General features: G+C 43.2%; 1 protein-coding gene across 10 annotated transcripts in view; it reads left to right on the forward strand.

Moving 5' to 3' along the window:
• TIAM1 (TIAM Rac1 associated GEF 1) overlaps positions 1 to 14,289 on the forward strand; it is a 194,290-nt gene that overhangs the window by 161,398 nt on the left and 18,603 nt on the right. For 7 of the 10 annotated variants that reach the window (XR_012651288.1, XM_075033838.1, XM_075033837.1 and 4 more), the window contains one exon: positions 7,361 to 7,467. Coding sequence is in view for 9 of the 10 variants with exons in the window: in XM_075033838.1 (XP_074889939.1) it covers positions 7,361 to 7,467 (107 nt within the window). In the remaining variant the exon portion in view is untranslated. Of the gene's footprint in view, positions 1 to 7,360; positions 7,468 to 12,457; positions 13,272 to 14,289 lie in introns of those variants that run through there. The other 3 variants (XM_075033835.1, XM_075033840.1, XM_075033842.1) reach the window with 2 other exon arrangements.

A 14,289-nucleotide genomic window follows, 5' to 3' on the forward strand; every position in this document is an offset into this window, starting at 1 on the left:
GGAATGATGTTAAGATGGTGTTTAAAGCTAAACAATGCCGATGCTCTAATTTGGGATGACTTAGCCTGAGGTGGGAGTAAAATCAAGGATCTGCACCCAAGTGAGCGATTGGGAGGCACGTGTTTTGATCTTGCCCATCAATTTCTCTCTATTTAGGTGTTTCTAGAACACAATGTTTTACTTAAGCCTTTCTTCTTCTGGCCCTGTGCTTTTTCAGGGATTCATTACTTAAATTGGGATCCATGTGAAATTTTAAAAAGGAGTACATGCTTTTATTTGGGACATTGTGGCTGCGTCTTAGATTTTTTTGGTCTTGGCTCCACAGCTTCTTGTAGAGAGCAGTCAAGTATGAAATACCACTGACCCATTTATTTGTGTCCTTGTTGATTACTGGCAGTTTGGCTGGCTAGACAAATCAGCTCAGTGATTTCTGTTGCATGCTTTATTTATAGCATGCAGATTTTTTCTTCAGTCCTGAAGTAGTGTAGCCCCCCCTTTCAGCAGGGGGGGTGAAACACTACTGGGCCAGAATGCCAGCAGGTATAAATCACCTGTATGCACATCCATCCTCTAGAAATTCAGGGTTTGGTTGACCGATCATGCTGATGTCCTATCATTATCTTCTTCACTAGCAATTCTTCATTGGCTATGAAGGCAGCAAAGGGTAGATATCTTGTGTGAGGCAAATCATATGGTGTGTTTTCAACAGAAAGCTGCTGTGTTACTTTTTTTTTTTTTTAAGGAAGCTTTCCTAATGCTTTATTACTCAGTGGGAGGTCTTTCAGGAGCAAAGCGGGGCTGTGTTTCTGGGTTTTGACCTCCCTGAAGTGACTGTCAGAGGTCCTGTTTAAATACGACATCTCTTACAGCTGTTTTATTATCTAGAAGTATCTTGTATATACTGAGGTTGGAGCTAGAGCTCAAATCAGCTCTGTGGCAGCAGTTACTTCATTGTGTTTACTTAAAAGGTTATTCTTGAAATGACCTTGGATTTTATATCTCTAATTGATGTGAAGAATCTCATCTTGGGTATGATACATACTTTCCCCTAGGAATTAGCACTGCATCAGGCTTGCAGAGCCACAAGTTTTGTTCCTTTCATCTATTATTGTTTTTCCTGGCTTTCAGTCTTCTCTCCTACTAATGCAGTCTGCATAAATCTGGTTGAGGAGGACTAGCTCTCATTCTGTCTGGAGCCCCACAGCATGTTTTCCTTATTGCCTGAAAGGATCAGTGAGAGCTGTCTCCCCTCCCCACGAGGAGTGGTTTTTTCTCCTCATTCTGCTCCACTCAATCCAGGGAATGAGAGGCTGAAAGGTGGAAACACAGAATTGCATATCCCCCAAATCATAAAGAAGGTATTTTTTATTAGAAGGGGATTTGGGAATGGGAGTAGTATCCATATTTGTTTGTGGTCTCCCCACAATTCACTACCTTTTTTCACTGTGGGGTAGAGTTTCTGAGGTTTACGCTTTGCATGCTCCTGTATTTTGGAGACCTCTAGCATGAGGGATAACTCTGCAGGGATAACTGTGAGCTATATAAATCACCGTGCAGAAGGTATAAATGATAAAAAAGAAAGTATACCCTGTTTTGAATGGGTATATTAATCTTCTAGATATGAAGCAGCTAGCTATTTTTTAGGTGTCTATTATTTTGTTATTCAGAAAACAGGAGAACCAGAGGCTGAAGTTAACACACTCTAAAGATTATGGTATAAAACTAAAACAAACTTTCATTGCACTATAAGAATGGCTACTATTTTTCATTCCATCTTTGTCCTGTCACAGTCCCCTTAGGCTAAGTAATTTGGATTTCAGAAGAAGCTGAGACTAACAGTAACCTTAATTTCTTCAGGGTCATTTTCCTGAGGCAGACAACTAATTTTATACCTTTTGTAGCATGTTAAAAAATATTGTTACCATTCAGTACTTGATATAACAAGTCCAGGGGCATTTACTGCAGCAGCAATCTGAGGGTCCTGCATATAATTAATCAGAGACATGCAGAACTGTTGTTCACAAGATCTATTTTCTAAGAGCTTAAAAGCCAAAGCTCAAGGATGTTGCTTCAGTCAGGATTGCATTCAGAGGTCTCATTCCTTGCTTTTCTAAAGACTGCCTGAGCTGCAGTTGAAATAAGCAGCGTGGCTATTAACACGTTAGCTTTTGCATTGCGGCTTTGGGTTTCTGACCCTTCCCATTGTAGCTGCAGTGAGCATACCTGCTCTTGGCCTTTCTCATCTTAATATTCTTGCTGTGTTGCCGCTCCCCCTGCCGGCTCCGCCAGCCCGAGGCTGCAGCACGCTACTTGCAGAAGAAAAGGCTATTTTTTCCTGTTCTCAATGTCCCTGGTTTACAAGGTCCCTGAGCACATGCCTAATTTTTAAAGCTACAAAGACTCCTGTTTATTCCAAAGGGGCTACTCAAGCGTATTACAAGTGTTTGACTAGGCTGCTGACCTGGGGAGCGTGAAAAGTGACTCTGATATGGTTGGTACAGGGAAGGTTACACTGAATCTGCATTTTTCCCCAAGAAGAGTGAATGAACTGAATGATGTTCAGCATAAATTTCTCTGTGTTTGCACAATTTATTACCTAGTTGAAATGGAAAGGAAGCAATAGAGTTCTGTCAAAAGGGAAAGAGAATTATGGGTCTTGTTCTGTAACTCTCCAGGAAAGGCAGAACTCCACAGTTCGTTCCTATACTGTTCTTTGACTGGACCTGTGATAGTTGTAGCTGGGTTTTACAGGTCTTTGGAGATGTTACCAACTCTGTGGGTTTTCCCAGTGGGACAGAATACCCCAGTGCAAAAGTGATGTTTTCTTCTTTTATGTTTCAGTGTTTCAAAGCTAACCAGAATTTTCTAAAAAAGAAAACAATGCATGAGTACCTTTTTTATTGTAGATTTATAGATGAAATTTGGTCTCAAATAAAAATTTAATCTGAGAGATGGTTTCCTAACAATTTGTATTAAAATTGTTCCGTTTATGACAGATTCTCTTTTGAAAGGTACTCCATTGTCATAATGGGGCCGTTCCCCAGCAGCATTTAGAAATGACACTTTCTGTTTAAGAAAGTTGCTGTTGAACTGCCCAAGTGATACTCTTTTCTTTTAAGACCACAGTCAAGCATGAGCTGCTGAAATCACTTGGCTGCTGAAACCTTTGCAGCACTTCTCGCAGGAGCACAGACACCAGAGTGTCTTGGCTGGGGTTCAGCTGGGGTAGTCACATTCTGCCTGGTCCATATTTCTTCCACGGTTTCAGCTCAGATGGGGGTCAATCCTTATTTCCCGCTGAAAGTCATTAAGCAGTCGCTGTATTTGACTTCCAGGATCGCTGAGTTTCATTGGTGAAAGAAGTACAGAGGAGTACGATGCACCTTTTGCAGAGAGGGAGCAGTGGCAGGCGGGCAGGGAAGGACACCGGGGTGAGCTCCGTGGTCCCTGACACTTAATTGCTGGCTGGCTGCAGCAGTCCCAGAGCTCTGCCTCAGTTGTACAGCGAGGTGTTGTGTGGGGCACTGAGATGTGTAAACCAACCTGCTTAGGAGACTAAGGCACCTTAAAGTTACAAACCAAAGGTTTCAACCATCCGAGCCTGTTGTTGCTTCTGATCCACAGTGCATAACATGCTGGCAGATGGCTGCCCTTGCCAGCGCTTCCCCGTTGCTGCCACTGAGAGGACTAAATTCAGTATTGCCTATTCCACGTACTCGGAAATAAGGCATCGAGATGCAGGGTTTTCTGATTTGTATGCTGCTTTTTGTGTTAGTAGGATGCGCACTTCTGAGCTTTGCACCACAGCTGACAGAGCTTGGCTAGGAATATTTATTTCCACTGCATTAAAAAAACAAATAATCTGGCACCAAGAAGTGGGCTTTAAAAGTAGTACCAAATATCGTGGAAGTCTCATTAAAATCCTGAGCGACAGCAACCCTGCAAATTGGAAGCAGCAGCCATGGAAAATTTTAGCCAAGTGTTGGCAAGGTGCTTAAGCTTTACGTGATTCTCCAGGCCTTTAAGCCCCAGCACCTTTGCTCCAGTGATACAAGACTTCCTTTTGTTTTGTTAGTTCTAGCCGTAAGGAGGAGTTATTTAATGGGCATTATTCATAATGTCACGGATATTACACTGCTGAGGCAACTTGAGACCTCATTTGACCTCCATCTGTGCTGGTGGCCACATGGATTTGACCCCCTTTTCCTGCTGCTTTTTGGATTTCTCTTTCTAATTCCTTAATGTGAAATGAAGCCCATGTGTTATCATCCCTAGTAAATGGTAGTGGTTGGGCAGCGTTCAGGTGCTGCAGAAGGAAATGAGCACATTGTCCTCAGAGCTCCTTGCAGAGCTAAATAAAGATTTACAGGGCAAAAATAAAATGATGTAATGAACCTGACAGAAATGGGACAGTAACTGGAAGGTATTAAAAGGCAAGAATGTGCGGCATTATTGAACTGATTGCCTGCGTTTAACAACCAGCAGATAAACCTGCTAAAGTCGACATTGGCTTTGGCAGCTTAAGACATTAGAAATACCCTGAGCACATGTACTGTGTGACTGCTCATTAAGGCGTAAGTGAAAGATTGCTGTCTACTGGGTAAAAGTGTTTATACTGCAGGAAACAGATTAAGTGGTGTTTTAATATACAGGAAAAGAAAAAGTGGTAGCTTAAAAGCAAAAACGAAAACCCCCAAACAAACATTATTTGCCTTGGCTTGGGGTGAGAAACGGCTGTAAGATGTATTTCACACAGCTTATAATGGGAAATTAATTGCAGTGAAAAGAAAACAGTTTGCCCCAAACAAATTACGACACATAGCACATTTTTTCTCTTATTTTTTAATGGATGGCTTAAGGGTTTTAAGAATCCTTTCACACATTAATAGAGAGACCAGAAAGCTGATAGTCCAAGTCGATAAAATCTGGGCAAGGCTCAGAAAACCTAACTTCTTACAGAAAAAACTCTTCTTCAAATAGATTTTGTGTTGCCACAGAACCCCTACAGGCACATATTTTAAAAGGTAAACCCTATCTTTTCAGAAGAGAGGCATGTCTTCCAGAAGCTCAGCTATGAACTACCTTTTATGTCCTTTTAATTTCATTTGATGTCCAATCTAGCTCCATCCCAGTATGCAGAATATGTTCTGAATTTACTTCTGGATTTCTGAATTCCATTTTTTTCCAAATTATTTCCGGACTCAACAAAGTGGAAATCTTGTACAGTTGTGCAGATTGTTTTTGGCAATGATGGCTGAAAGCTTGCAAGAACAGCAGCTGTAAGTTGGGTACTGAGGAACCCAGACCTGGATCTCTGCCCTCAGTCTTGATGTAGAGAACCTTACCTAGGATGTGTTTGCGAACCAACATTGTGCATTAACAAAAAATTCCTTCAAAGAAGAGCAGTGGCTTTTCAGTTGCAGCAGAGGGGCAGCAGAAGTTTTCTTACTCATTTAGGAAACATATTTCTTAGAAACTATCATTTCTATATCATGAAATATATTTCATTCCGGTATAAATATAAACAAGTATACTAGATATGTGTAATCAGGGTTTGTTATTTCAAAATCTCTTTATTTTAAAGCAGCTTGCCATTTTATCTGAATTAAAAAGACCATCCATGCTATTACAGCCTTTTTGGCCAAATCACACAGTGTTTAACTGAAACATATCAGTATAACAGATGTGTGCTATCATCACTATGGCCTTTTTACTCACAGCATTGCTATCTAGCCAAATGCTCCTTATAGACAAATACATGTGACTTACGTAAATTGAAATGTCTAATTGAAAAATAGCAAGTAACCTGAGCGTCAGCATGAGACTAACATAGAAATGGTGCTGCATCTGATGTGCTAAATGACTGTTAACCTTTGTAAAACATCTGTGTTTCAACCTAGTAGTGAATAGGAGGGGATGGCTGCTGGACCACTGGCTGCTGACAACATGATAGTGTGCTGTTGGGCAGCTTCTATTCGTAGGGCTAGCAAACAAAAAAACCCAACACTGGTTTAAAAAAAATTCTATTCTGGTCCAGAAAAGTGTCAGTTTTCCACCAAAATGTTTAAATGCTACATGCTAACAATACAACCAAAAAATATGTTAATATAGTCCGTTAAGTCCTGGATTTTAAAAATCAGGGATTTTCTGTGTTGCTGCATCTGTTGAACTTTGATTAGGCTTTTCTGCATTACCTGAAGACTAAAGGTAATGGAATAAAAGGTATAATCCCTGGTGGGACATTCACTGTCCTATTTGTGTGGCAGGATGCAGGCACGCAGGCATACTCAGAAACCACCCTTCTCCATCCAGCCCCAGAAGCAGCACCGCAGAAAAAACTCTTCCTTATGGGATTGAGGGGAGGAGAGGGGAGAGGTAAAAGGAATTAGTGTCTGAACTCAGCTGCTCTAAGGTATCTCTTTATGCTGGCTTGAAGGTCAATTGAGGCATGCAGGAGATTCCTGGCAGAGTTCAGTCCATCACTGGTCTTTATAATTTGCCATAGCTAGGGGTTGAATGTATATGAAATCTGTTTTTCTGTGAAGACTGGCTAAGGTGTAGTAATACTGCTTCTTACAGCTATTAGAGTCAGAGAATGAGGTCCCCAAAAACATTGTACACAGAGCTCTCAGGCTGGGATTAGTTCTCTTCTTTCTTTTGTTGCTTGCAGGTGATTCATCATTCACTTACAAGAAGTCACAAAGGAGTTATTAGCTGTATCAACAACATAGTCTTAAGAAGAGTGCTTAGGCATAGGGGTGCATAGTTGTTGCCACGTACCAATGGAAATGAAATTTAGTTTTCAGTTAATGTAATAGACTCCTAAAAGCTGCTGAAACTGGGTTTGTTTCCTTAAAAATCAACGTGGAAGCTCAGTAGTGGGTGTGCTAGGCCAAAACTGCAAGCAATGTAAAATCATCACGTTTGACTTAGCTTGGAGGAAGGGGTGACCGAGACTTGCTTCTTGGTGCGGCCTGCCTGTTCACATACTGCAGTTTCCATTTGAAACCACTGAAGTATAAAGGTAAGCAATTGCTCAGCAGCCAAGAAATTAATACTAAACGTAAGAATTTCAATGTGGCATTTTAGCCTTATCTCTGAATTGGCTTTTGTAGTTTCCAACTAAATAGTGTGTCTGGCCATAACCTGTTTATTTTTACACCTGTAGTTAAACCTGGCCCCTGCTGTAAACCGAGGTAGTCCTTTGAGGTCATTGAGTGCCTCTGGCATAATGTCTTGTTGGCATGTACTTGTGTGCAGGATGGGGCCTGGCTTTCCATGGGAACTCCATGTCTGTTGTGCCCAGCTTTTTGAATTTTTGGAAATTATGGTTGTGTTTTCACACACATCTCAATTTCAGCAGGGCACTCCCTTTGCGGCGACCCGGACAGCTCTGTTGAGGAAGCTCCAGCGGAGGCAGAAGTGCAAGACTTGGAGTCATCTGATGAGGCTGATAAGATGAGCAAGGTGAGAAAGTTTCATTTTCACGTGACAAGGAGTGAAAGCCCAGTACGGTCACAGCTGATGTGCTTGCTTCACAGCTGCACACAATTAGAGCATCTTTCCTGGGAAAATGTTAATCTTACTTTTAAGGTGTTTACAGATGATATTGAATGTAACAAATTACAGCTTTGATTATGGCACATCACTACCTCTTACGCAAGACTAGTGCCCTTTTTCCAGGGTTGGTTCACATCTTCACTTATCTTGTGATACTATTCCCACATAGTTTTTAAATGGGCTGGTTTATCATCTCCTTCACCAGAGCAGGTCAGCTAAACCAAAAGATCAGGTGGATTATTACGATTTCTTATTCTTTCTTGATTTCTAGGTATAAGAGGAATGTAAGTTAAACAGTATTTCCTTAAATCAATAGCATAGTGCACATGTTAATTTTTAAATGCAAACTAATTGTAGCCAATCTACCTTGAATTGAAGCAAAACTCTCCAATTATAGCTAAGAGGTTGTGCAAATGGATTGCTAATTGCCATCTATTAAGGGATGGGTTTCACAGTGGTTGGTAGTTTGCACCTGCGCTGGTGCTGGGGAGCTTTACACAACCTTAGGTGTGATGATTTGTGGCTGTGATGGGTTGACCCTGGCTGGATGCCAGGTGCCCACCAAAGCCATTCTATCACTCCCCCATCCTCAGCTGGACAGGGGAGAGAAAAATATAACAAAAAGCTTGCGGGTCGAGATAAGGACAGGAGAGATCATTCACTAATTACCGTCACGGGCAAAACAGACTCAGCTTAGGGAAAATTAACTCAATTTATTACAAAACAGCCAGAATAAGGTAATGAGAAATAAAACGAAATCTCAGAACACCTTCCCACCACCCCTCCCTTCTTCCCGGGCACAACTTCACTCCTGGATTTCTCTACCAAGCCCCCCCAGCAGCACAAGGGGGACAGGGATGGGGTTTACGGTCATCACACGTTATTTTCTGCGGCTTCACCTCCTCAGGGGGAGGACTCATCACACTTTTCCCCTGCTCCAGCGTGGGGTCCCACCCACGGGAGACAGTCCTCCACGAACGTCTCCAACGTGGGCCATTCCCACGGGCTGCAGTTCTTCACGAACTGCTCCAGCATGGGTCCTTTCCACAGCGTGCAGTCCTTCAGGAGCAGACTGCTCCAGCGCGGGTCCCCCACGGGGTCACAAGTCCTGCCAGAAAACCTGCTCCATGGGCTTCTCTCTCCACAGATCCGCAGGTCCTGCCAGGAGCCTGCTCCAGTGCAGGGTTCCCACGGGGTCACAGCCTCCTTCGGGAACCCACCTGCTCTGGTGTGGGGTCCTCCACGGGCTGCAGGTGGAGATCTGCTCCACCGTGGACCTCCCTGGGCTGCAGGGGGACAGCCTGCCTCACCATGGTCTTCCTCATGGGCTGCAGGGGAATCTCTGCTCCGGCGCCTGGAGCATCTCTTCCCCCTCCTTCTTCACTGACCTTGGTGTCCGCAGGCTTGTTTCTCTTACATGTTCTCACTCCTCTCTCTGGCGGCTGTTTCTCACTCTCCCAACTTTTTTCCTTCTTAAAAATGTTATCACAGAGGCGTTACCACTATCACTGATTGGCTCCGCCTTGGGCAGCGGCAGGTCCGTCTTAGAGCTGGCTGGTATGGGCTCGCTCTCTCTCGGACACAGGGGAAGCTTCCAGCAGCTTCTTACAGAAGCCACCCCTGTAACCCCCCAGCTACCAAAACCTTGCCACATAAAACCAATACAGTGGCTTTTGAGGCAGAATCAAGTGAGATTATTTTAAAGACACTGATTGCTTTAGGTATTTGTTGCATGGGTGATGATGAGAGCTTATAGCTATTTTTCTACAGAATTAATGATCTAACGAGAATCACATCTCACTCAGTTTGTGCTCATGTATAGGTGTGTTTTTTCTCAGCTCTTGTAACTAAAATGTGTTATAGTGAGCTCTGAGTTGGTCCCTGTGCTATTCTACTTGTCATTGTAGTGAAAGGAAGGAAAAGACCTTGGCCTCTTGTTTCCTGATCTCTTATGTCATGCTGGCCTGTAGTTTTGTCTTCGATAGCCAGAGAGTGGAAGTCAGATAAGAGAAAACATTCCTTTGTGTGAAATATATGCAGAGCTTGCATGCAGAGAAGGTGATTACTCGTACGGTTTGTCTCTAGGTTTTATTATGAAACTTCTTCTTGTAAGTACAAAGAATTTCTTCTTCTGTAAGTGGAATAGTTTGTTGATACTTTGGGATTTTTAACTGTAAATATGTGGGGTTTTCAGATGCTCTGAAAAGAATCTCTTCTGTTAAACACTGAAGCTGTGGAAGAGCACTGAGCATAACACATAGCTGCTTGGGGAATAAATGTTCTTGCTGTGTTTTCTGTAGCTTCCTATTTCTGAACTGTGCAACAGGCTGTAAGGTTCCATTTTGCCTCCTGGATCTTCAGAGCTGTAATTGCCTGAAGCAAGGCGTAAGGATTACATGATTAGCCCTGTGGCTCAGCAGATTTAGTTAAACTGAGAAATGTGCATTAGCAGCTCTAATGCTTAATATTTGTATATTGGAAGAGTAACTTGTAACTCTAACAAGCCTCGGTTTCCAGTGAGAGGAACATCTGTCCTTCTGTAAATGAAATGTTTATATCAGTACACGTTTTCTTTTAAAACTCAGAAATATGCCTTGTTTTGTTTGTGTGATATAGAGGGGAGTGAGGCATTTTACTTTGCATTCTGTTTGTTATGGGACAAACTTCTTGAAATGGTCTTCCATAAAAAAAGGAGAACACATGTACATATAGTATATATACAATGTGCTCAATTTGGCAAACTCGTGGATGCTGCTGTCTCTGTTCACATAAAAGAACTCTGTACTAAGTGGGCTTTCTTTGTGGTTCCTCTCTAACAGAAGCTATAGAAACCCCCAAATAATTCTGCAATGCCTAACAAGAATTCCGGGACGTGGTAGAGGGGAGGAAAAAAAGCTCAATCAATGGGAGGGTTTTTCTAATCCCTTTGCTTTTCTGCGTGCTTGGGAAAGCTCATCTGCGTGGGGAGTAAGGAGTCTGCAACGTGTGTTTTTCCATGGAAAGTCACCACCCGGCTAGTATGGTGAGGAAAAAAGCAAAGGTGTTTCCCTGTCCATGCACTGCCACACCTTTCCATGCTCTGAGGATTATGGCGCAGAAGATTAAGCTGATGTCCTCAGCACTGTTTTACACAGGTTATTTTTGTACGTGGGAAGTGAAAAACTCTGCCCTTGTTCCACCAGGAGGGGCATGTTCCCCTGTATCGCCATTACTGCCACAGCTTCCAGTCTCCCTCGGACTGTGGAGTTCAGGGGAGACTTTCTTTATTTTCTGCCCTTCTTGGGAAAAGTAGGGCAGGAGCTCTCTTATCCGTTCATCGCTGGGCAGCATTTTAACTGTGCTGGAGCATCCCAGCTAAACACAGAGTTCCTCTTCTTTCAGTGCAGACGCAGCATTAGCAGCTGAAGATACGAAAACAGCGTTTGGGTTGTCTTTTGCCTTGCAATAGCATGATCCTGAGGCAGCGCTTAATCCTGCAGACACCACCACTCCGTGCCGTGGTGCTGGTGGTCTGCTGATGCTGGCAGAGCGCTGCAGAAGAGGAGAGCTCCAAGCCTTTCTGAGGAAACCAGCCAGCAAAGCAATCCCAGGGGAGAGTTAATAATTCATGGAAAAAGGAGAGGAACACAGCGCTGCAGCTTTCCTTCATCTGCTCTTATAGCACAGGCTGAGTACCTTTTTTATGAAGGTAAGCTGTGTGAAATCCTACCAAAAGCTGGGCTTGGGTCCCTTCTGACTTGCCTTTAACTTTGTCTTGTAGGTGATAGGTGGATGTATAACACAGGAGGCACTCAAATGTGTCTTTCCTTCTGTGCCTCCTCCTGCCCAGCTGACTCTTTCCCTTCCCCCAGCCCAGCATGTGTGCATGTGGGTGTGCGTTTCCTTCGTAGTGGTGCATTTGTTTCTTAATCTGCAAAAGCCTCCAAGCTGTTGTTGGTGGTGAAGGATTTGGAGGGTACACCATTAGCTCTGAGGATTCTTCCCTTTTCTGAAAATCTTATCTTCTGTATATCCTAAAGACCTGGTAATGTAGAGTTTACTTCTCCATCACTATTGTCAAAGGAATCATAGTAATAATATTAAGCAAAAATGAGATGTCTGTAGAACTATTCTGATAAAATACTAGAAACCTGTTTCCAAGGTGGGTTGGGGCATCGGCAGCGCAGTGGTGCGGGACAGCTGTTGTTCTCTGAACTCACTCCCTATCTAATTTCATGATGCCTCCCTTGCGTCGACCAGCCCTCTTAGGTACAGTATCTCTTGGGTTGAAATCTATGTAAACAGTAGCAAGCAGGTACACTTTCTAGGAGCAGCTCTTTTTTTTAAGCCACGCATCTGGCAGTGGCCTGAGTTGTGCTCCCAGTTGCTTCTGCTCTGGAGTGGGCTCATGACTTTCCTTTCTCTCCTCATTTTGTGTGGGGGCCAAGATGAGGAGAGAGCTGGGAGGGAAAAGTGTGGGAAAGGAAAGCCTGCTCTCTGCCACCTCGTCAAGCTTGTTTTCATCTAGTATGTGAATTCAAGTTTCAGGCTGTTTATGAAATCTACATGATGCCCCACTTTCAGTCGCCAGTTTAACAGAATATTGGGAACATTTCATATCAGAGTAGTTTCTTAAATGGTTACATGCTTCTGTGCTGACCTTACTGTTTTGGCCTTTTAAATATTGTAGAATAAATTGAGGTTCAAAGGAGGTACCCTGAAAACTGAGTATATGTGCGAGTTCTTAATGTTGCAGGTTACAAAAAACTAAGATGGGTGTTGTGCTGCATCTCAGGGTCAGTCTTTGTGTGTATTTTTTCCTGTAATGGTCTTTTGAACTTAACTGGGGATGTGTTTTAAAAACTGTCATCAATTAAAATACTGCAGGACACTCATTTCTCCCTGTTTCTAATTAAAGACATCTGCCTCTTGAAATGAAAGCTCATTACCTTGCAGCACTTGTGCTTGGGGGAGCATGCTGTAATGGGCTGTGTGTGTACATGCTTATACCACTGAGAGGTATTTTTTCACAGAAAATAGGTCGTCTTCTCTCTGCAGCATTATTCAAGACCAGAATTAAGTCTCAAAACCTTCAACGTGTTGCAATAGATGTGAAAGGATTAAAACAGGGATTTGAGGGGTAGGTTTTCCAGTAGCGTAGCTGGCTTTTTTAAGTTTTTTAATTATGTGCCGCTGTCCCTTCAGATGTTTAATATTCTTTGGCAGTGCCGTTCGTAGCCAATCGGCTCGTGCTCAGCCACAGGCAACAGACATTTATATTCCCGGGCTGCCTTCACCTCTGCTTTGCTGCATTTCAGCCTCTCTGCTGAAGTTTTCCTCTTAACGAGTCTATGAAAAGCAGCGCTGAGTTCTCAGCTTCGACTGGTAGCCAGCTCTTAATTCCAGATGATGTGGTGAGTGAACGAGGCCGGCAGCAAATGACACATGCGGAAAGGCTTTGTTTGGAGAAATATGGTCACTGCCCTTCCTTATTAAAATGCAGCCATCTTCTGTGTTGCATGCCAAGTAAGCAGCACAGAGTACCTGTCTGGAATGGGAACACCTTTCGGATCAGCTGAATATGTGGAGAACTGGGATTTTCTTCCTAAATGAGTGACAGCTCTGGCAACACTGCCTTTCCAGTGATGTCGGCTCTTTGGAGAGTTAACCGTAAGCTCAAGAATGAAAACGCTGGGAGAGCCGGCGACTCTCTGTACCGTATGCTGTATTTGGTGAGCAGATCTACTGTGCAACGCGACTAGTCTAAGTAATTAGCAGTTAAATGAGTTTTCATGCTGTTTTAATTTTCAGGTTATAAATTCGAGGCTGAGCTGTAACATATATACCCTGTAGAGGCTTTCTGTGATTGTGCAATGTCATTAGCAGTCCTGGCAATGCGTGAAAGGATGCAATTTGCCTGAGTTTTGTTTGGGAGATCAATACTGCTTAGAGTTTGCCATCCGTGGTGAAACAGAGGTGCTGCGTGCCATTCCAGGGGACAATCTGCCTGATGCCCAGGCACCCATATGTCTTTTATATGGTAAGTGCAAGAGGAAATGGCACTCTGCTTTCAAAACTATAGGGTAGGCAGCCAAAACTCCCCACTGTGGGCAGCGTCAATGTGCTTGATGAGTTTAAGGACTTGCTCCTCCTGCATGGGAAGGATGTGATCTTAGCTCCTCTGCTGACCCCCCTGCAGAGGAGGGGTTAATGTACTTGCAAAGCAAACTTCGCTTTATAGCCCAGTTGTGCCAGCCTTCCATCTCATTTTAAGGTTGCTAGACAGGATTGCTTGCAGAATTGCGCCTGAAGCGTGATGCCGTAACTCTCCTAGAGAAATCCTGGTCAGCAGTATCATTGTCGTAGCTGGTAAACAGAGCTGGTACTGAGAGATAAAAGGATCTGTTTCTGTTCCAGACCTTCCCTACTCTATCAACTTTCTCTAGGAAAATGGGGACAGAGAGGCTTTTGTTAATAGTGTTTGAGAGTTTTCAGCAAAATAGCTGTGTTCTGAACCTCCCTGGGTGCAATATGCATCTGCTTTCTGTATAGAAATTGATTTATTTTTTTTTTAAAGTAAATATAAGATAGACAGGATTGCGTTCAGGAATGAAACAAGACAGTTTGTTCAATGAACAAGCGAGAGAACAGGTTTGTGAACATTATTGTGCTTGAGACTCTTCATCTGTCCAAAGAGTATTGTGTGAGTGATACTTGGGAAATACGTAAAAAGATGTGAGGCACGGCAGT

Source organism: Buteo buteo, chromosome 8 (assembly GCF_964188355.1).
Source record: "Buteo buteo chromosome 8, bButBut1.hap1.1, whole genome shotgun sequence".
Taxonomy (NCBI): Eukaryota; Metazoa; Chordata; class Aves; order Accipitriformes; family Accipitridae; genus Buteo; species Buteo buteo.